The sequence below is a fragment of the Oncorhynchus masou genome, chromosome 24 (genome assembly GCF_036934945.1).
Source record: "Oncorhynchus masou masou isolate Uvic2021 chromosome 24, UVic_Omas_1.1, whole genome shotgun sequence".
Lineage (NCBI taxonomy): Eukaryota > Metazoa > Chordata > Actinopteri > Salmoniformes > Salmonidae > Oncorhynchus > Oncorhynchus masou.
This window is the reverse complement of record NC_088235.1, coordinates 56227249-56250170: the sequence shown is the minus strand read 5'-3', so window position 1 is coordinate 56250170 and position 22922 is coordinate 56227249. Positions and strand designations below refer to the sequence as shown.

At 44.2% G+C, this 22922-nt stretch overlaps 1 protein-coding gene across 1 annotated transcript; it reads right to left on the bottom strand.

Annotated features, from left to right (window-relative positions):
* Positions 1 to 5363: 5363 nt before the first annotated feature.
* On the bottom strand, positions 5364 to 22616 carry LOC135512347 (rap1 GTPase-GDP dissociation stimulator 1-B-like). The gene is made up of 14 exons (XM_064934295.1): positions 22287 to 22616; positions 20314 to 20418; positions 18451 to 18573; positions 17071 to 17196; positions 16703 to 16831; positions 16384 to 16509; positions 16096 to 16239; positions 11152 to 11283; positions 10785 to 10919; positions 10447 to 10572; positions 8238 to 8377; positions 7993 to 8119; positions 7098 to 7226; positions 5364 to 6968 (listed from the first exon to the last, which is right to left on the bottom strand). The coding sequence occupies exons 1-14, from the start codon at positions 22297 to 22299 to the stop codon at positions 6841 to 6843; spliced, it is 1683 nt and encodes a 560-aa protein (XP_064790367.1). The 5' UTR covers positions 22300 to 22616; the 3' UTR covers positions 5364 to 6840.
* Between the last annotated feature and the right edge of the window lie 306 nt (positions 22617 to 22922).

The window sequence follows — 22922 nt, the reverse complement described above, 5'->3', positions numbered from 1 at the left end:
AAGTGCACTATTGTTCATTCGCAGGTGCTTTTCAGAGCTCAGTTCCTTTTTTTTGACCCTGCAAACACGCCTACTCACGCAAATCTGAGACACACCTACTCTACATCTGCATATTCAGTTTCACACTCAGGCTCACACCTTGACCTAGAATGCATCCCAAGCCAATTTGTTTCTCCTATTCTGGCTTCACAGTTCACAGTCCCTGATAGAAGAATCTGCCTAGTTTGCATAATTATCATCTGATGGCTTTCTATGATTTATGCAAAGCACTGTTTCATTTTGAAACCCAGGAGAACATTATGAGCTGAAATAAAAGAACTCGTATCAAAACTGGAACAAAATATTATAATGTAAGACACAGTTTGCAGTATCTACAAAGTGTGACTCCTCATCAACCATATATACTGGATGTGTTGTTATTGGGTTGCTTAGTCACACTTTATCCACACCCTTCACATTGACAGTAGAAGTTTTTAAAGCTTTGGGATCGTTAGCTATCAGATGCCATAGCCTGTAATCCACAGAGGTCAAAGGGCGAGGGTCAACCACCACCAATTGAAATGAAGATTAAGGCGATGGAGCTACAGTGCCTTTAGAAAGTATTCATACCTCTTGACTTATTTCACATTTTGTTGTAAATGGATTAAGGGCTTGTAAGTAAGCATTTCAAGGTAAGATCTAACCTGTTGTATTTGGTGCATGTGACAAATAATATTTGATTTAATTTACAGTATTTCTTTTATTTATGAGGTTGAGTGATGCCCAGTGATGTGCACAGAAAGCTCTCTTCAGGTCATTGCACTGTCTCTCAGCAGCATCAGTTAACATTTGGAAAATGTTAACATGGACATTTTCTATTCTAAGGTACTATGACTGGATTGATGTGGACAACTTGACAGATAAGGTTCATGGGAAATGCACCTTGAAGACTGAAGTACTTGGAAAGAAAATATGTTTGTGGCCCGCAAGGCTGTTCACATCCTGATCAAACCTACAGATAAAACAACAACTCTTTGAGTCAACAGGGGGTGTTATTCGCAGTATGATTTCCTGTCTTATCCCTTACCCAACAACATCCTCAAACCCTCTACTCTGTACAAAAATAATGTGGGGTGTATTGTGTAAACATGAGACCCACTTAACAGAGACCAAGGACAAACCCTATCACTTGAGACCTATGTCACCTTGGAAACTAGTTATTGCCCTCCCAGTCATGTCAGAGGAGAGTGGAACTAAGGGATTCCTATCTATGCATCAAGATCTGCAAGACCTGCTTCCCACAGGAATGCTGAGAGGCCTGATGGTGGCTATTATAGGGGGCTTAGCAAGCATAAATCTACAGAAGGTCAAACAAAAGATGCTTGTATGTGATCCCTCACCTCCTGTGGTATATAAAAATGCTGGGTTATCATCTTTGTCCGCCATGTACAGGTGTAGGATTGTAATTTGACAAGTATTATCGCAGCAAAATAATCCTGCAGCAACAGAATTTGAACATTTAGTCTATTCACTCTTTTCCGCAGATGTAATGTTGCTTGATCGTGGTTAGGCAATTAGCTGGCCAAAATTAGGCTACATGAAAGTGCAGTACTGTTAATAAAACCATGTGTTAGTGCAGGTTTTTAGTGAATTTATGTAAATCCATTCTCAGAGACAGCAGAGCAATCAAATTAAGATCCAACATCTGTATACTGTCTGTCTGTTATACAGTGCCTTCAGAAAGTATCCACATAGCTTGACTTTTTCCACATTGTGTTGTGTTACAGCCTGAATTTAAAATGAATTAAACTTCAATTGTTTTGTCACTGGCCTACATACAATACCGCATAATGTCAAAGTGAAATTACATTTTTACAAATTAGTTAAAAATGAAAAGCTGAAATGCCTTGAGTCAATAAGTAGTCAACCTATTTGTTATGGCAAGCCTAAATAAGTTCAGCAGTAAGACTTTGCTTAAAAAGTCATATAATAATTTGAATGGACTCATTCTGTGTGCAATAATAGTGTTTTTTGTCTCTGTACCCTACACATACAATTATCTGTAAGGTCCCTTTGTCGACCAGTGAATTTCAAACAGAGATTCAACCAAAAAGACCAAGGCGGTTTTCCAATGCCTCGCAAAGAAGGGCATTCATTGGTAGATGGGTGAAAAATGTCAAAGCAGACATTGAATATCCCTTTAAGCATGTTGAAGTTATTAACTACACTTTGGATGGTGTAGTAATACACCTAGTAACTAGAAAGATACAGGTGTCCTTCCTAACTCAGTTGCCGGAGAGAAAGAAACCACTCATGGATTTCCCCGTGAGGTCAATGGTGACTTTAAAACAGTTACAGAGTTTAATGGCTGTGATAGGAGAAAACTGAGGATGGATCAACAACATTGTAGTTACTCCACAATCATTTAAATTTAACTAGGCAAGTCAGTTAAGAACAAATTCTTATTTACAATGACAGCCTAGGAACAGTGGGTTAACTGCCTTGTTTGTTGGGGCAGAACAACAGATTTTTCCCTTGTCAGCTCAGGGATTTGGTCTCACAACCTTTCAGTTACTGCCCCAATGCTCTAACCACTAGGCTCCCTGCCGCCCCAAATACAATATTAACCTAATTGACAGAGTGAAAAGAAGGAAGCCTGTACAGAATAGAAATATAACAAACTGTGTATCCTGTTTGCAGCATGGCACTAAAAGTAATACTGCAAAAAATGTGGCAAAACAATCCACTTTTTGTCCTGAATACAAAGTGTTATGATTGGGGCAAATCCAATGCAAAACATCTCTCCCTATCTTCAGGCATAGTGGTTTCTGTATCATGTTATGGGTATGCTTGTAATCGTTAAGGACTGGGGAGTTTTTCAGGATAAAACATTTATGGAATGGAGCTAAGCAGAGGCAAAATTCTAGAGGAAAACCTGATTAAGTCTGCTTTCCACCAGACACTGAGAGACCTTTCAGCAGGTCAATAACTTAAAACACAAATCTGCACTGAAGTTGCTTACCAAGAAGACAGTGAATGTTTGGGAATGGCCGAGTTACAGTTTTGACTAAAATCTACTTGAAAATCTATGGAAATACCTGAAAATGGTTGTCTAGCAGTAATCAACAACCAATTTGACAGAGCTTGAAGAATTTTGAAAAAAACAATGGGAAAATGTTGCACAATCCAGGTGTAGAAAGCACTTATAGAGACTTACCCAGAAAGACTCACAGCTGTAATTACTGCCAAAAGGTGATTCTAACATGTATTGACTGAGGGGTATGAATACTTACAGTATGTAAATGAGATATTTCTGCATTTAATTTTCAATACATTTGCAAAAATGTCTAAAAATATAACGAGGTAACGAGTTCAAACAGGTGCAGTTAATACAGGTAATGAGTGGAGATTCAGGAGGGCTTCTTAAAGAAAAACTAACAGGTCTGTGAGAGCCGGAATTCTTACTGGTTGGTAGGTGATCAAATACTTATGTCATGCAATAAAGTGCTCATTGATTACTTAAAAATCATACAATGCGATTTTCTGGATTTTGTTTTAGATTCCGTCTCTCACAGTTGAAGTGTACCTATGATAAAAATTACAGACCTCTACATGCTTTGTAAGTAGGGAAACCTGCAAAATCGGCAGTGTATCAAATACTTGTTCTCCCCACTGTAGTTCAAAGCTTCTGCTCTTTTTTTAGAAGCTGTGGGGAATGCTGTATATGGTCTATACATGGCATGTAGGTTTCGCAAACTGGGATTTCGGGGAGGGGAATGGGCAGGGTATATGCAAATGAAATACTGTACTATTTATAATAGTTTAAAAAGTGTAGTGTTTTATAGAACTGTGTTTTTATTGCAGACATTACTTTAGTATTTAGCACAGTGTGTCTGTGTGAATAATAATGTAGTATTCACTATAATAATCAACAGTATTCTACAACATTCTATAGTAAAGTACTACACACCATACTACAGTGTGTAGTGTTGTATTCTACAGTATACTACGGGTTTACTACAGAGTTCTGTAGTATTCTATAGTAAACTGTAGTAGTTTTTCATGTGTGCTTCCTGTCTGTCTAGTGCTCACAGTCTCTGGGGAATGCTCTGCTTGAGTACAAAGAAGATGTAAGAGTCCGTGACATACGAATGACATTCAAATGTCACACGACTTGTACGCTTCCATAGACAACTTGGTATACTGTGATGCACAGATCTAACATGGATGGCTCTTACAGATGTCTATTTCTAGTAGTATGTAGTCCTAAATGTTTATCCCACACAGATGACTTGGTTCATACTGCAACAGAAATGGAAGCCACTGACATGACGGTCACGCTCCAGGTTCTAATTCCAATGTTGCGAGATGTGCAGTGCGACTCCAATAAAGACAACCTGGTATACAACCATGTTGGTTATAGAGGTGGTTATCTGATTAGCTCAGGGTGCAGAACTTGGTGCAGGTTGGCAGCAGTGTTAATGACACACTCAGGACTCAGCTGTGCTCTGCCTGGTGTGAGACACACGCACATACACAAGAATACTGTCTGGGCCCGTGGCCCAGTATCCCACTCTCCTGCGGAGATCACCCATATGTTGGCTACTGTGCAATCTGTGAAAATGTGTGGCTACCCAATGATACACGTACAAGCATGTACTCACACACATAGATCACACACACACACACACACACACACACACACACACACACACACACACACACACACACACACACACACACACACACACACACACACACACACACACACACACACACACACACACACACACACAGAGAGTACTGTAAGTGTGCACATACTGAGACTCATTTCAATAAGGAGCCCTGGAGAAACATCTACTGTACCATAAAACTATGTTGCCACCTAGTGGTTAGAATGGTTGTCTTCCTTTCTAATGTGCTACATTGTTGTTTCCCTGTCCTTCTACAGGAGGGACATACAAGGGCTTTTTACACAGTATGTATGGTGTGAAAGCACAGTACGGGCCTTTAAAACCCAACTAAAACAAGACCTCTCCTGTAACCACGGAGGCTTCACCACAACACCTCATTCTCCTCACAGGGAAAGAGCCTAAGGGAGTCTGTGTGAAACAATGTGTTAATCAGTGTTTCGAGTACGTTAGCAGAGTGAGAAGAGCAGCCATCATGTTCGGAAAATGACAAGTAGACAGCAGACCCAGTATTGAATTGTAGGGGGGAAAAAGACCAGCAGCCCTCCTCCAGTTTTTTTTCACCTGTCCTATGTTTTCAGATCAGTGCAGACGAAGGAAAGGAGACAAGGACAGGAAGTCTTTTAGAGAACTGAAACACACCCACAGTCATTCATATATACTCCAATGAACAGAAAAGAGTCACAGGCCATGGCCATTCATATTTTTATTTTATTTCCAGTTGTTTCTGTAAGCCACCCTTTTTAAAACATCAAAATAGTTATATTTCAAAGATAAATTCAATAACAACAACTCAGCTCCCATTGAGTAGCTTATTAGGTACTATTAAGGGCAGACAGATGGACGGAGGGCTGTTTTCAGTTGATATTCACTATGTAAATGCTTTTGAAATAGCCAGCCAGTCTCCGTTGGGCTCTAGACACCTTAACAAATTGGTCTTAAAAGGAGTTGGATGAATCAGCGGGGCTCTGAGTGCAACATTAAAGCTGCCTTCATCACGAGCCCTTTGCTGCCCCAGCATTCACACAACATATTGATCTCTTTTCATCAGAATGTTGGAGCTGGCACCCAGTGGGAAAGCTGCCTGTCACTCTCACAGCTCTGTAATGATTACTCTGCCCAGTGCCCACCCACCCGGGCTCTTAGATAACTAGGACTGAGCTAGATGTGTCAGTGGGAATTTTTGGGGGGGATAAATGTCTGGAGATCTTCCCTCTGACAACATGGGATAAAAACCTCTTAGGTCTACAGTTACTGTTATCTTCCTGGTACCTGGATGACAATCAAAGAATACTTTAGAATAAACTCCAAACGCCTCACACAATTGTTACTCAGATTAGATTTCTTACTTCCTCGCGCACAGTTTTAACAATTAGAATGTACTTTGGTAAAAGATCATGATTGAGATATTGACTTTGAATGCTTTTCTTGTCCTGTACACTGTAGATATTGCCAAGAGAATCTCACTATACGAGATCCACAGAGAAGAGACAGACATGGTCATATTCTTGGAACATTTACATCCATATACATTGGTCAATACAGAGCATATATAGAACATCACATTGATAAACAGTGTCAGATATTAGTTTTATGTTTTCCATTGAGGGTTAACACATTAGATGCTATGAATAGTAGCCATCGTTAACTCTATGGCGCATACATACGCAAACATTTCCTTTGACAATATACACTGATCCCTATAGGAAATCTACATAGTGTACATTCAACTGATTGGTGTACTGATTAGAATAGCTATTTCACACATACAGTAAACCCTCTTTCTACAGATGGTCATGATGAGTGAACCGGGGATGTTGTGATTCGTGTGCGTTTTACATGGGTTGGCTCATTCAACTTGTGCTTCGAACATCGGCAATCACCTTGTTACCTCTCTGTCAGATTGGGTTGGTCAGTCCTTGTATATCTCTCTCCAACTGTGTTCTCCATAGGCCAGGTGAATGAAAACCCAGCTTTGGAAGACTGTCAATATGTCTTTTCAAACCCTCCAGCTGTTTTCCCCTTTCAGAGCGAGGGATGGGTTGTTCTCTGGTGAAGTGCGGTTGATGGGTAGGATGGTGTGGTCACGGTAGTAGGGGTGATTGTGGTGGCACGTGGTGCGGAGAGTCTATGATCACATTGGCCAGGGCAGTGGTCCGGTCAGGACAGTCTAGTTCGTTTCAGAGAGCATGGCCAGCACTGTGTCGGCCTGTGTGGCTAGCTTGGTGCTGGAGTGACCAGAGAGCTTTGTTAGCGTCTCCTTCAGGTTTAGAGATTCCATTTCTTCCTTCATCATGCCTGAGAGAGTGAGAAAGAAGTAGAGAGAGGACATGCGTATGTGTGTGTGTGTGTGTGTGTGTGTGTGTGTGTGTGTGTGTGTGTGTGTGTGTGTGTGTGTGTGTGTGTGTGTGTGTGTGTGGTACCTACTGGAGTTGGCCAGGCTACAGATGAGGCCTAGGGCGCTGAACTTGACCTCCACTGCCCCTACTGGGTCTTCCAGCATCTTCTGCAGTGTAGGCAAGAGCTCTGCCTCCTGGAAGGATTCCTGCATGGAGTCTGGAGAACAGCAGGACAAACACGCACACACACACACACAAAGAGGGGGAATTAGTATAAACTAGAATATGCTTACTGTAATTCGCCATTGTAAAATATGAGCTGATATTATTACATTAGCAGTATATTATTACATACTGATATAATATATACAGACATTATTACAAATATACACTTAGTATACCAAACTTTAGGAACACCCCCCTTTTGCCCTCAGAACAGCCTCAATTCGTCGGGCATGGACTCGACAAGGTTGTGTCAAGTTGGCTGAGTGTATTTTGGGTGGTGGACCATTCTTGATACACACAGGAAACTGTTGAGCGTGAAAAACCCTGCAGCGGTGCAGTTCTTGACACAAACCGGTGCACCTGGCACTTACTACCATACCCCGTTCAAAGGCACTTAAATCTTCTGTCTTGCCCATTCACCCTCTGAATGGCACATATACACAATCCATGTCTCAATTGTCTCAAGGCTTAAAAATCCTTCTTTAACCTGTCTCCTCCCCTTCATCTACACTGATTGAAGTGGATTTTTACAAGTGACATCAATAAGGGATCATAGTTTTCACCTGGATTCACCTGGTCAGTCTATGTCTTCATGTTTTGTATACTCAGTGTGTTAGTTTTGGTTACTGTCAGTAAACCTGTATCTAGTTATATTATGCTAGTCCAAGATAAGAGCGTCTGCTAAATGACTTAAATGTAAATGTAAATGTATTGGTCTTTCCCTCTGAATGCTCTCAAAGGATAGAAAAATCCCTCACCAATGTCAATGGCAGATGCAATCGCCAGGGCAACCAGGGCTTCATTCTGCATGATGACGTGTTCACTGGTTGCCATAGAGATGAGGTGACGCACCCCATCTGCTTTGGTTACAGCGTTGATGACTTCCTGTCAAAGTCAGGAGGGAGAGAATCAGCCTCTAGAAGAGATGGGGATTACGTACTGTATGTATGGTGTGTGTGCGTGCGTATGTTTGTGTGTGCTCGCGCATGTGTGTGTGTCTCACCGGAGCACGACTGTGTCTAATAAGGGCAGCCAGGAGGCGGTTTGCCTCTCCCCTGACCCCTGCATGGTCCCTTGCCTCACACCACTCCATGACCCTCGCCAAGAGAGCCTCATCTTTGCCCAGCACCGTAGCTGCCTCCTCTGACAGAGGTCGAAAGGAAGGAGCGGAGGAAGAGAGAGTCGGAGATAGAGAGCGGGTGTGAGAGATTGAGATAAGGGAGAGAGTAGAGATGAGAGAAATATGTTGGGTAGAAAGGGATGATTGAAGGAGAGGGATATAGAGGAGAGAGACAAAACAAGAGAAGGCAGAAAAATAAAGAACAGAAAGGATCAGAGAGGGTGAGGACATTAGAAAGTGTCAAGGGGAAGGGGATTGCAGAAGTTAGAAAGAGAACCACAGAGATGGGCAAAGAAACAGTCAAGATTGAGGTGGGCTAGTGAGTAAAGAGAGCAGGAGTGAGAAAGCAGACTCGAGAGTGGTGACTCCCTTTAGACGAGTGTATTACCTCAGTAGACTCCAGTAATCAAGGGGAGCCACAGTACCCTGCAATTTACCGTGACAGGTCATAGCAGTGCCTGTGGCGGCTTGGCATTTACTCTATTGTTTGGCGCTGAGACCTCCCACAGACAGTGTAAATAGGCTGTGATTCCAACAGTGCCGTTGGACATAGTATAACATTACAACATCTAATGGAGCTGAATTAACTATCAATTACAGGTGGTTGGTTGAGGGAACAACAGCCCTGTTTCGCACATTTATCACAACTAAAATGACTCCCACCACATACAGTTGCAGCCAAGTGTATTTGCACACTTGCACTTTTCTTACAATTCCCTACTTGTTCAAAAAATACTTTGAAATTGAAAAAGGTCTGTCCTTGAGGTTTGATAATGCTGTGTGGTTGCTTTGCTGCCTCTGGCACTAGGGGCCTTGAATGTGTGCAAGACATCATGAAATCAGCAGATTACAAAGGTGTCTTGGAGTGCAGCGTTCAACCCAGTGTCCAAAAACTGTGTCTCTTGAGGGTTGTGGGTCTTCCAGCAGGAGAAGAATCCCAAAACACACGTGAAAAAAAACACCCCCAGATATGGTTCAAGAAGAACCGTTCTGGAGTGGCCAACGATGAATCCAGATTTGAATCCCATCGAAAATCTATGGAGAGATCTGTAAACAGTTGGTGGAAGGCACACCTCAAACTTTAAAGAATTGGAGTAGTTGAAGAGTAGGGCAAATTGCCAGTAGAAAGGTGCAGCTCATTGATGGCTACAAGAAGTGTTTGTCTGCAGTTATCTTGGCCAAAGGCTGTGCAACCAAGTATTAGCCCCGAGTGCCAAACATTTGGTCAATGCCATTTGTTTCTATTTTCGTAATTAATATTGTACAAGTAACGGTGCTACATATAGGTTTTTTTTGTTGAATTTTAGCATTGTATTTTCAGAAAATGTTCATAACATATATCATTGTACCATCTAAATCACTGTGAAATATATTTTCACTAACAAAAAAAATAGTGTTTTTACAGTTGTTTGAAGCTGGTGGACCAAAACCTCTGTTTGAAGCTGATGGACCAAGACAGAAAGGTCCATCAGCTTGAAATAGCTGTAAAAACTACATTTTTGTTATTGAAAATAGACGGTACGATGACTCCCTACACTATTGTTTTCTCACATAAACTGAAGAATTTTACAGCCAGGAAATGAGTGCGACTTCCACTAGATAAAACAGCCAGAAAGAACAGTTTTCCCAGTTTATCAACAGATGCCACTTGGGCGGGAAAAATCAATAGGCAAATATCACAGCCAATCACAACACTGGCAGGTAAATAATACTCTGAAACATTATCATTCCACTGTTAGTGCCAGATATATTATCAACATTTTCTGAAATTATAATGCAAAGATTTTTGCAAATAATTTGTGTAGCACCTTTAAGTTTCCCGAAAATAAATTGGTTGTGCAATGTTGAAAATATAATAACAATGTGTGGAGACCAAAATTTTTCCTCAACTTTCTACATATTTTAAAAGAAATAGGGATTTTTTTAAAGAAAAGTGCAAGGGTCCCAATATGTTTGGCTGCTACCGTATAATTACCTCTATACCGGCTAAATGCATCATGCCTTTATGATTTTAGCTTAATCAGATACAGTATAACCCACACATCTACACTGAGCACACACTCCTCCTCCACCATACACCTTTTCCAGTCACCTTGGCCATCCACCATCATGCGCAGGGTGCCCAGCAGTTTGAACTGCACTGGGGGCATGTCAGAGCGCAGCAAGGTCCTGATTCTCTCTGTCACCCCATCCTTCAGCATCCTCACCTTATTAGTGGCTGAAACACCAGGGAGAAGAGGGAGAAGAGGAATCAAAGGGATCAAAGGTCAGAGTTGACAGTCCTGAGAAGAGCTTACAAAAGAATAATGATTCGTTTCATGGTGTCAGTTTGTAATTCAGTGGTGGGGTCAGTGGGGTCAGTGTGTGTGTGTGTGTGAGTGTGTGTGCGCACATGCATGTGTGTATGTGGTTATCCATCCAAATATGCACCTGGGATGGCCAGGTTTCTGAGAGCGCTCAGTCCGGCATGCTGGACGGACACATCGCCTTCGTCCACATGCTGCTCTAGCAGGGTCAGGATATGAGGAACCACCCCCAACTCCAACATCTTCACACAGTTACTGTCTGAGAAGGTTGAGAGAGGAAGGGCGATAAAGAGAGAGTAGAGAAGAGAAGAGACAGTAATTGATGAGAAGAGACAGTGAAAAGATACAGAGAGAGAAAGAGGTGATAAGGTAATCAAATATGAAGATAGACAGGGGCTTAGAACATCAGAGATGGGGGAGAATCCATTCTCATGTCAAAACCAAATCAGACAATACAGATAAGTCAATCTGAAGGCATTTTGCCATCTTACCGTTCCTGGCAAAATTGGCGATGGCCAGGGCTCCAGACAGCTGCAGCTGAGTGTTGGAGGACTGCAGCCAGGAGAGCACGTCCTGGTACACCACCCCTGTGCCCTCGCCGAAACACTTCTGCATGGACTCATCTGATGCACCAATACACAGCACACAGGGAAAGGCAGCACATCAGAGTCGTCAACCACCAACTATACATTTGTTGTGATCAATATTTAATTTATAATTTCATTTTTTATTTATTTCACCTTTATTTAACCAGGTAGGCTAGTTGTGAACAAGTTCTCATTTACAACTGCGACCTGGCCAAGATAAAGCAAAGCAGTGCGACACAAACAACAACACAGAGTTACACATGGAATAAACAAACATACAGTCAATAACACAATAGAAAAAAAGTATATGTACAGTGTGTGCAAATGAAGTAGGTTAAGGGAGGTAAGGCAATAAATAGGCCATGGTGGCGAAATAATTACAATTTAGCAATTTAAACACTGGAGTGAAAGCTGTGCAGACGATGAACGTGCAAGTCAAATGTCAAATGTACCTACGGGGGAAGGATGGCCAGCCACACAGGAGGATGATTTTTTACTAAAGTGGAGAAAGAGGCCGTGCTAACCGAGATTGATGCAGGCCATTTCGGAGTGAAATGCATGAGTGAAGTGCAACATCGACCTATACGCTGATTCGGTGAGTGAGTTTATAAAGAAGTACATTGGAGATGTTGTACCCACTGCAACTATTAAAACCTACCCTAACCAGAAACCGTGGATGGATGACTGCATTCGCACAAAACTGAAAGCGCGAACCATGGAAAGAGGTCTGGGAATATGGCTGAATATCAACAGTGTAGCTATTCCCTCCGCAAGGCAATCAAACAAGCAAAATGCTGGTACACGGACAAGGTAGAGTCACAATTCAATGGCTCAGGCATGAGACGTATGCAGCAGGGTCTACAGGAAATCTCAGACTACAAAATCTCAGACTACAAAAAGAAAACCAGCCACGTCACAGACACTGACGTCACGCTTCCAGACAAACTAAACACCTTCTTTGCCCGCTTTGAGGATAATACAGTGCCACCGTCGCGGCTCGCTGTGTTAACCATTTAACATTACATTTACATTTAAGTCATTTGGCAGACGCTCTTATCCAGAGCGACTTACAAATTGGTGAATTCACCTTATGACATCCAGTGGAACAGCCACTTTACAATAGTGCATCTAAATCATTAAAGGGGGGTGAGAAGGATTACTTTATCCGATCCTAGGTATTCCTTAAAGAGGTGGGGTTTCAGGTGTCTCCGGAAGGTGGTGATTGACTCCGCTGTCCTGGCGTCGTGAGGGAGTTTGTTCCACCATTGTGGGGCCAGAGCAGCGAACAGTTTTGACTGGGCTGAGCGGGAACTGTACTTCCTCAGTGGTAGGGAGGCGAGCAGGCCAGAGGTGGATGAACGCAGTGCCCTTGTTTGGGTGTAGGGCCTGATCAGAGCCTGGAGGTACTGCGGTGCCGTTCCCCTCACAGCTCCGTAGGCAAGCACCATGGTCTTGTAGCGGATGCGAGCTTCAACTGGAAGCCAGTGGAGAGAGCGGAGGAGCGGGGTGACGTGAGAGAACTTGGGAAGGTTGAACACCAGACGGGCTGCGGCGTTCTGGATGAGTTGTAGGGGTTTAATGGCACAGGCAGGGAGCCCAGCCAACAGCGAGTTGCAGTAATCCAGACGGGAGATGACAAGTGCCTGGATTAGGACCTGCGCCGCTTCCTGTGTGAGGCAGGGTCGTACTCTGCGGATGTTGTAGAGCATGAACCTACAGGAACGGGCCACCGCCATGATGTTAGTTGAGAACGACAGGGTGTTGTCCAGGATCACGCCAAGGTTCTTAGCGCTCTGGGAGGAGGACACAATGGAGTTGTCAACCGTGATGGTGAGATCATGGAACGGGCAGTCCTTCCCCGGGAGGAAGAGCAGCTCCGTCTTGCCGAGGTTCAGCTTGAGGTGGTGATCCGTCATCCACACTGATATGTCTGCCAGACATGCAGAGATGCGATTCGCCACCTGGTCATCAGAAGGGGGAAAGGAGAAGATTAATTGTGTGTCGTCTGCATAGCAATGATAGGAGAGACCATGTGAGGTTATGACAGAGCCAAGTGACTTGGTGTATAGCAAGAATAGGAGAGGGCCTAGAACAGAGCCCTGGGGGACACCAGTGGTGAGAGCGCGTGGTGAGGAGACAGATTCTCGCCATAACCCCCTGGTAGGAGCGACCTGTCAGGTAGGACGCAATCCAAGCGTGGGCCGCGCCGGAGATGCCCAACTCGGAGAGGGTGGAGAGGAGGATCTGATGGTTCACAGTATCGAAGGCAGCCGATAGGTCTAGAAGGATGAGAGCAGAGGAGAGAGAGTTAGCTTTAGCAGTGCGGAGCGCCTCCGTGATACAGAGAAGAGCAGTCTCAGTTGAATGACTAGTCTTGAAACCTGACTGATTTGGATCAAGAAGGTCATTCTGAGAGAGATAGCGGGAGAGCTGGCCAAGGACGGCACGTTCAAGAGTTTTGGAGAGAAAAGAAAGAAGGGATACTGGTCTGTAGTTGTTGACATCGGAGGGATCGAGTGTAGGTTTTTTCAGAAGGGGTGCAACTCCCCCAAAAGGCTGCTGGCCCAGTCAGCATCCCTAGCTGCGTCCTCAGAGCATGCGCAGACCAGCTGGCTGGTGTGTTTACTGACATATTCAATCACCCCCTATCCCAGTCTGTTGTCCCCACATGCTTCAAGATGGCTACCATTGTTCATGTACCCAAGAAGGCAAAGATAACAGAACTAATGACTATCGCCCCGAGGCACTCACTTCTGTCATCATGAAGTGCTTTGAGAGGCTAGTCAAGGCTCATGTCACCTACACCTTACCAGCCAACCTAGACACACTTCAATTTGCATACCGCACCAACAGGTCCACAGACGACGCAATCGCCATCACACTGCACACTGCCCTATCCCACCTGGACAAAAATAATATACCTATGTAAGAATGCTGTTCATTGACTACAGCTCAGCATTCAACACCATAATACCCTCCAAGCTCATCATCAAGCTGGAGGCTCTGGATCTCAACCCCGTCCTGTGCAATTGGGTCCTGGACTTTCTGACGGGCCGCCCCCAGGTGGTGAAGGTAGGAAACAACATCTCCACTTTGCTGACCCTCAACACTGGGGCCCCACAAGGGTGCGTTCTCAGCCCTCTCCTGTACTCCCTGTTCACCCATGACTGTGTGGCCATGCATGCCTATACCTCAATCATCAAGTTTGCAGATGACACAACAGTAGTGGGCTTGATTACCAATAACGACGAGACAGCCTACAGGGAGGAGGTGAGGGCACTCGGAGTGTGGTGTCAGGAAATCAACCTCTCACACAACGACAACAAAACAAAGGAGATGATTGTGGACATCAGCAAACAGCAGAGGGAGCATCCCCCTATCCACATCGACGAGACAGCAGTGGAGAAGGTGGAAAGTTTTAAGTTCTTATGAGTACACATCACAGACAAAAACAGCTTCTATCTCAAGGCTGTCATACTGCTAAACAGCAATCACTAACTCAGAGAGGCTGCTGCCTACATTGAGACCCAATCACTGGCCACTTTAATAAATTGATCACTAGTCACTTTAAACAATGTCACTTTAAATAATGCCACTTTAATAATGTTTACATATCTTACATTACTCATATCACATGTAGAGTACAGTATTTTATACCATCTATTACAACTTGCCTATGCCGCTCGGGTCAGTGCTCATGGCCGAGCAGCAAGCTCTGGCTGGCCTCCTTAAACCACTCTCTGTTCCTCATTGCCCCTGGTCCCATATATCCCTGGACTTTGTCACCGGTCTCCCTCCGTCAGATGGCAACCCCACTGTGGTAGATAGGTTTTCCAAAACTGCACATTTCATACCACTTCCCAAGTTACCCTCAGCCAAGGAGACAGCCCCAGTTTATGGTGCAGCATGTCTTCCTGGATCCATAGACTTCCGGGTCGACATTGTCTCCGATCGGAGTCCTAAGTTCTCGTCCAGGTTCTGGAAGGCATTCTGCACCCTCATTGGGTCATCGGTCAGCTTGTCCTCCGGATTTTATCCTCAGTCCAACGGCCAATCAGAGCGAGCCAATCAGGACCTGGAGACTACTCTTCGCTGCCTCGTCTCTGTCAACCCCACCACCTGGAGTACACCAGCAACTCCCTTCCTTGCTCGGCCACTGGACTCTCGCCCTTCGAGCATTCCTTGGGTTACCAGCCCGTGCTCTTCCCTGAGAAAGAGGAAGAGGTCAGCTGTCGCGTACCTGGAAGAGAGCCTGGTCCACTCTTCTTAAGACCACCTCTAGGTATCGGTGACAGGAGGATCGCCACCGTACCCCATCTCACCGCTATCGGCCCAGACAGAGGGTATGGCGGACCTCCAGTGATTGTCTCACAGCCCTTTGTCTCCTGTTTCCAGTTTGTCTTGTCTCATCTTGTCTCTTCAAATGTCCCAGCATGTTTTCCATGTGTTACCTTCTCTCTTGTTCTTGCTTTATAGTCTACCGGTTCTGACCTTTCTGCCTGCCCTGACCCTGAGCCTGCCTGCCGCTCTGTCCCTTTTAGACTCTGCTTTGGACTACGAACTGCCTGCCCTTTTGTCATAATAACTATTTTGAGAACCGAACCATCCACCTCCTGTGTCTGCATCTGAGTCATATTCTGAGTTGTGAGAGGTGTGAGCTGATAGACAGTGAAATGGTGTGTGTGTGTGTGTGTGTGTGTGTGTGTGTGTGTGTGTGTGTGTGTGTGTGTGTGTGTGTGTGTGTGTGTGTGTGTGTGTGTGTGGGTGAGGCATGGACACAGAGGGTTAGGTTGAAGGGGAGGATAGTAAAGGGTTTCTGGTGCCTCCAGGTCAGGTTGAGTCCCTTACCTCCCAGCAGGAGAGACACGATGAGGTTGGAGCCGATCTTGATGCTGCAGAGATCATGGGGGTCAGAGCCACCCTGTAGACCTCGAATCATCTCAGACAGAGCCTTAGGCACCCCCGACTCCACAAACTGCAGCTTTAGCACGTCTGACAACAGCAGCACAGGAGGGATGTGTTAGTCTGAGCACACATTCATTCAACCCTTCATGTGAAAAGCATAAACCCCATACAGCCTATTTCATCTCGCGTGTCTCTGTATAAATTATATTTCAGGCCCTTGTCCAGACTCACCACTCTCTCCCAGGGATCCCAGAACCTCCAGTATGATGTGTCTTCTCTCTGCGTCAGGAGCCCGTTTCAGCTGGGCTGTCAGCACCTCTGCCACGCCCACTTCTACCAGCGCCTCCCGCGCCGTGTCTGCAGGGATCAGAGGCCAAACGTTTTTGTCTAAACCTATATCTAACCAGGTCTTTCAGTTATGAAACAATTATCATTCACAGATAAGATGTGAGGAACACAATATCAACTGGTTCAAGTCAGTATACAGTGTAAAGTCTCCTCGTCATTCCTCGTCTCTGTGATCCTCTAAAGTTCCTCTGGTGGTCCTCACCCATGTCGGCCAGGTTACAGAGGGCCAGCAGACACACATTGACCAGTGGGTCATTCTCTGGATACTCCCTCATGATGTCCACCAGCCTGGGGATCACCCCACTCTGCACCAGCTGATCCTGCTGGGCCGCTGAGAGAGGGAGGAGGAGAGAGAATAGAGGGAAAGGGAAAGAAGGAGGGCAAGTCTAATGGATTGAGACTGAGATAAATAGACATAGAGAGGTGGAGGCACACACATCCACACACACAAAATCCACCAGGACAAGCATTGCGTGCTAAGATTACAGAATTAATTGAATTAATAGGGTACAATCCATCCTGTCACTGCAGGTAAAGCCAGGCCCTGGCCTGCTAGTCAGTCTCACTCACTGTTGTCGAAGCAGATGCGTCCGATGGCTCTTCCAGTGTGGAGCAGCAGTTCCTCATCTGCACTGTTAAGCAGGGGCACCAGAACCTTCACGAGCCCTGCCTCAATGCACGTGTCCCTCACGGCCGCTTTAACACAGGGACAGAATTTCCTCAACCTCTGATTCTACCCACAGTGAGCCTATGGCATTGGACTGGATCTTGGCAGATGTAAATGAAAAGTACTCTAGGCACTGTCAGTGAGTGATAACCAAAACCACCCCCTCATTTTTGGTTTAGGGGGTGGTTAGTACTGAATGCAAATAACTGAGTGGCAGACGTGCTTTAAGCATAGCACAGAATAATGCATAGAATAAATAACAATGTATAGTGAAAGAAGGACAGGGCACATCAGTAACAGATATTATGCATCGATCCAGTAACATCTACATAAAGTTAGAATGTGTCAACATCAAATGTGTCAACATCCATAGCTAAATCAACTTATTGTGTTTTAATCAGTGAGTCTTTGTGACACAGTATGAGTCAGAGTAGTAGTGATTAAGGTCTTTGTTCTCTACATTAAACTCAGATTGCAGGCTGGTCTCAGACTAGCCGTAACATAGTAAATAAAAATCGGTGACACTAAAATAGTATGATATGTTACGTTTGGTATGGTTACATAAAACAGGTTACTTAAGGCAAAAACTAAAGTAGCTTTGTTGGTCGAGGTGGGTGGACAACGCAAACGTCTAGCAACCCAAAGGTTGCGTCTTCTAATCTCATCACGGACAACTTCAGCATTTTAGCTACTAAGCATGTTAGCTAAGCCTAACCTTAACCCTTTAATCTAACTCCCAACTCTAACCTTAACCCTAACCTTAACCCTAACCCCTAACGTTAGCATTAGCCACCTAGCCACCTAGCTAATGTTAGCCACAACAAATTGGAATATTGTAACATATCATACGTATTGCAAATTCGTAACTATTGTACAAATTACAATTTGTATCATATCATATGAATTGTAATTCGTAACATATCATACAAAATGGATGATGGACATCGACAAATTAATGCATACCATACCTAACCTAACATACAGTATCATAGTGGCAGGGTAGCCTAGTGGTTAAAGTGTTGGACTAGTAACCGAAAGGTTGCAAGTTCATATCCCTGAGCTGACAAGGTACAAATCTGTTGTTCTGCCCCTAAACAGGCAGTTAACCCACTGTTCCTAGGCTGTCATTGAAAATAAGAATTTGTTCTTAACTGCCTTACCTAGGTAAATAAATACTAATTTAAGTTTTCTCGTTTACCCCTGAGTCCATGTTGCAGATTGGTATTCATACCCCATACCCACTGTCCCTTTGTCTACAGTAGTAGGGTGGCATCTAATCTCACCTTCCCTGGCCATTTCTGCCACCACCAGTGCCACCTGTTTGGTGAGGAGACTCTTCTTCCTGAGGGACTGGGCCAGGATGGGAACGATACCACTGGAGGCAATCTCCACTGCGGCACCCTTCTCTGGGGACAGATAACACATACTTATATGGCAACTACCTCTGGGTATGGATATAGAATAGAAGAGAATGGAATATAACTGAGGAAGGAAAATTACCATTGGCTCCATAGTAACATACATATCTTTATTGACCTATAGACAACTTGCTAATTGTCAACCAGAAATTAGTTCTGACACAAAACTCTTGCTAATTTACTGTAAGTGTCACAGCAGTAGATATAATTCCATTTCCTGTCAATCTTCTCTGTGTTGAGATTGATCAGGATCACTGGGTGCAGAGGTTGTCTTCGGCCACCCTCTTTCTACTCCTGTTTCTGATTAACAGTGACTCTAACCCCTCTGTTATGAGACCAGAGAGAGAAACTAAAATAGAATCCTCCCCTGTTGAGCTTGGGAGGCAGATTCATTGTCATTAAAGCAGCAATGTGCAATAGACACAGAGGAAGACCTGATATTAGCATTTCCCCTTTCAAAGAATGACACAACAGCCAAGGAGGCAGGTCAGGTTGTCAGGCTACGCTGCGCTGCTATGGTAACGTCCCCTTGCCCGTTTTTTGAGGGGAACCAAATTTAGCTGCCCGTGCACAGTGCAACTTCAGATAAACTGGATATTTGCTGGAGCAGAGAGAGAGAGAGAGCTGGAGAATAACCTGAACTGTCCCTATCACACTTCCTTCTGTTCATTCTTTCTCTCCTATCCCCCTCTCTCCCCTCCCCCACAGCACTGTGATGTTTTAGCCTGGTCTCATAGACTAGACATGACATAGTAAAAGTACATACGGGACACTCAAGTTAGTATGATATGTTACGTTTGGTATGGTTACATAGGACCAAAGGTTACTTAAGGCAATAAGAAAGGTGGGTGGTTGGTCGGGGTGGATGGCTAGGCGTATAATGCAAACATCTATCAACCCAAAGGTTGCGTGTTTGAATCTCACCACGGACAACTTTAGCATTTTAGCTAATTATCAACTTTGCATTTACTTACTACTTTTTTTAGCTACTTTGCAACAAATTAGCATGTTAAAAAACCTTTCCACTAATCCTAACATTACACTTTAATCTAACGTTAACCCTAACCCCTAGCAAACGTTTGCCACCTAGCTAACGTTAGTTACAACAAATTGGAATTCATAACATATACATTTAGTAAATTCTTAACCTAGCGTACACATTTTTATTCATTACATACTGTACGAATTGCAATTCGTAACATATCATACTAATTGTAATTTATAACACATCATAGGAAATTGATGATGGATGTCCACAAATTAATACATACCATACGAAACGTAACATATCATACGAAATGGAGTGTCCTGGATTTATGTTTACTATCTTAAGTCTACCCCTGAGTCCAGGTTGGATACAGAGGAGAAACAGCAGAGGTGTTCTGAACACTCCTGCAACACTCTCACATTGAAGCAATCTTTTAAAAGCTGGAGATTTGGGCTAAGACCACAACAGGTATCAAAAATCTGAAAAAAAGAGAAACTTTGCGCCTCAACCCAGTAACTCAAAAAAGGGGGGAAGGACAGATTCCAAAACAGCCTGATGAATAACGTTGAGATAATTTAAGCTGAGACGATAGATCCACATTGCTACTATAGTTTCTAGAAGCTATGGCCTTGCTTGCCATGGCCAAAGCAATGCCATAAAAGCTGACTGATGGGAACAGGCAAGAGTGAGATTGATGAATCAGAGGTCAGTGTCTACTGCAAATGTGTGTGTAGACTCACTCTTCTCTAGTAGCACAGCCAGCAGGGTGTCCAGATGAGGCTTCAGCTCCTGCTCTACCAACTCCGTGCTCACACTGATGGCATTCAATGCCTCAGTCAGGGAGTCTGCAACATATACAGACACAACACACACATGCACACACACACATGCACCAAGCGCACACACACCCACACAAGCACACACACACACACACACAGGAAGAGAGACACATCATCTATTAGTCATATCCTCCAGCAGAACAACTACCTTGCTCACATATACAACAAAATATTCCTGTACAAATAATACATGCTGGTAACCGTACACCCTGATGCTGTATAAACATCAACACCGCAACTCCTCATGAGCCTTCAGGATATTCCAATCTCATAGTGGCTTACCAATGCACATACATGTCAAATGTATTGCACTTGTTACTGTTGGTGCAATTAATCTCAGCCAAACACATTGGCACATAGAGTATGGGACCAGAGTGATATGAATATATGAATACACAGGCAAAGAGGTCAGGTTGCGTCATGGATTATATATCAGAGACAGCGAAGGGGTGGCTGGCAACGGTATCCCCCATGCCAGAGGCTAGGAGTAGAAGGGAGAGAAGTGGGGAATGTGTGTGCGTACATTATTTCCGCAACATGCCTCTGTCCCCTCCAGCTAGCAAATTTCGGACTGCTTGGTGTGTGACGCTGTCTTGTCACATCCCACACTTTTCTGCTTGATGATGTTGTTGTGACAGGGGACACTGTGTGCGTGTGTGAGTGCATGAGTGTTTGGGGGGCGGTCTTCCGGTTCAGGCTCTGCATTGGTCTCCCTCCATACAGACAAATGAAAGAGTTATCATACAGTATATACATTACTTATGTATATATATAAATTATATATTTATATATATATATATATATATAAATTATATATATATAAATTACTTTACAACTTCATTGAACCTATCTGAAAATAAAGTGATATGAACAAAAAAGAGCAGAGAACCCTTGACTTGAGCGCAGAGAGTAAGAGAGAGTAAAGCAGAGCTTAGTCAATGTGTGGGTGTGACAGTTAGCTGTCCTCTGTGCTGTGTCATCAACACATACTTTCCAAGCAGAGCCACAGACAGAGAGTAATCACCTTGGCTAATCCCTGTTAAGCAGTGGAAAAAAGAACCTACAGTAGGGGGCTATCAGGGTTAGATATAGGCCCGGAACGATACCAGAATCGCAATACTCGTCATTATCGTGGCAAGGAAACTAAACGTATTTCGTAAAACAGCCCCAATGTTGGAAACAATCACCCAGAGTCCCATTTATTTAATTTCCAAGCTAGAGCACACAACATTTTACATACTGCAGGTTTTTAAAGGACCAAAAGACTTTGGTCTGCTTCGTGTTTTTATTTTTGCCATGGAAAAACATGACGATACTGGTATCATTACAGCAATACCTAGTAAATACACAGAGTCAAGTACCACACAGATCCCTATTTCACAGTTACCGTTTGCTATTCATAGTGTGTGTGCATGAGTGCGTGTGTGCATATGTGTGAGAGTCTAGGGAAATGCTGCATACAGCAGAGTGTTAATCTGTTCCACTGATATAGATATAGCCCCCCCCCCCCATGGTCCTTATTACCACTGACATACCACAAGGTGCATCCTTTAGGTATCTCCAGCCCTCCCATCTCTCTCTCTCTTTCTCCCCGCCTCTCCCTGTCTTCCAGGGTTGCTTCAGAGACATCCCGCTGTGCCCTGTCTCTGTCCCACAATGTTTACCTAGGCCTGTAATGTCAGCCCATATTACTATGACCTTTAAACACAAGACAGGGAACTAAAATAGACAGGCTGATTGTGTCTTGGAATCTGAGCTACATCCTTGTTGATTCCCACTGTACTGTACATCCCCTGCTCCAAATATTGGCAATGCCTCCACTGCTATACTCACACGCTGTAACGGAGGTTTTCAGAAAGGGTTTTTCTACTCACCCACGTCGGCCATGGCTGCAGGTCGGCAGGCGCTCACTACTGTCTCCCTGGGATTTTATCCCGGCTCTCTGGCTTCCTTCCTCTGCCGATACTGTATGTGTGTGTATGTTTGTATGTATTTGTGTGTGTGAGTGTGTGTGAGTGTGTGTGTGTGTTTGACTCAGTAATGAGAGAGCAGCAGCCCTGCTTCAGGCCAGGCGTGCCCTGTCTTCAGTCACTGCGCTTGCGTTCTCTCTCCCTCTCCCTCTCTGTCTTTATTTCCCTCTGTCTCACACACAGTAGACACTGTCTCTCTTCTCTGTACCACTCACTCCCTGCCTCTGTTTTTTAATTCTCTCTTGTCTCTCTCCTTCGAGTTCTCTCACACAATCCCTCCCCCACCCGCCCTTCTGCCTCTCTCTCTCTCTCTCTCTCTCTCTCTCTCTCTCTCTCTCTCTCTCTCTCTCTCTCTCTCTCTCTCTCTCTCTCTCTCTCTCTCTCTCTCTCTCTCTCTCTCTCTCTCTCTCTCTCTCTCTCTCTCTCTCTCTCTCTCTCTCTCTCTCTCTCTCTCTCTCTTACTCCCTTCCATGCTCTCTCTCTCTCTTACTCCCTTCCATGCTTTCTCTCTCTCTCTCTTACTCCCTTCCATGCTCTCTC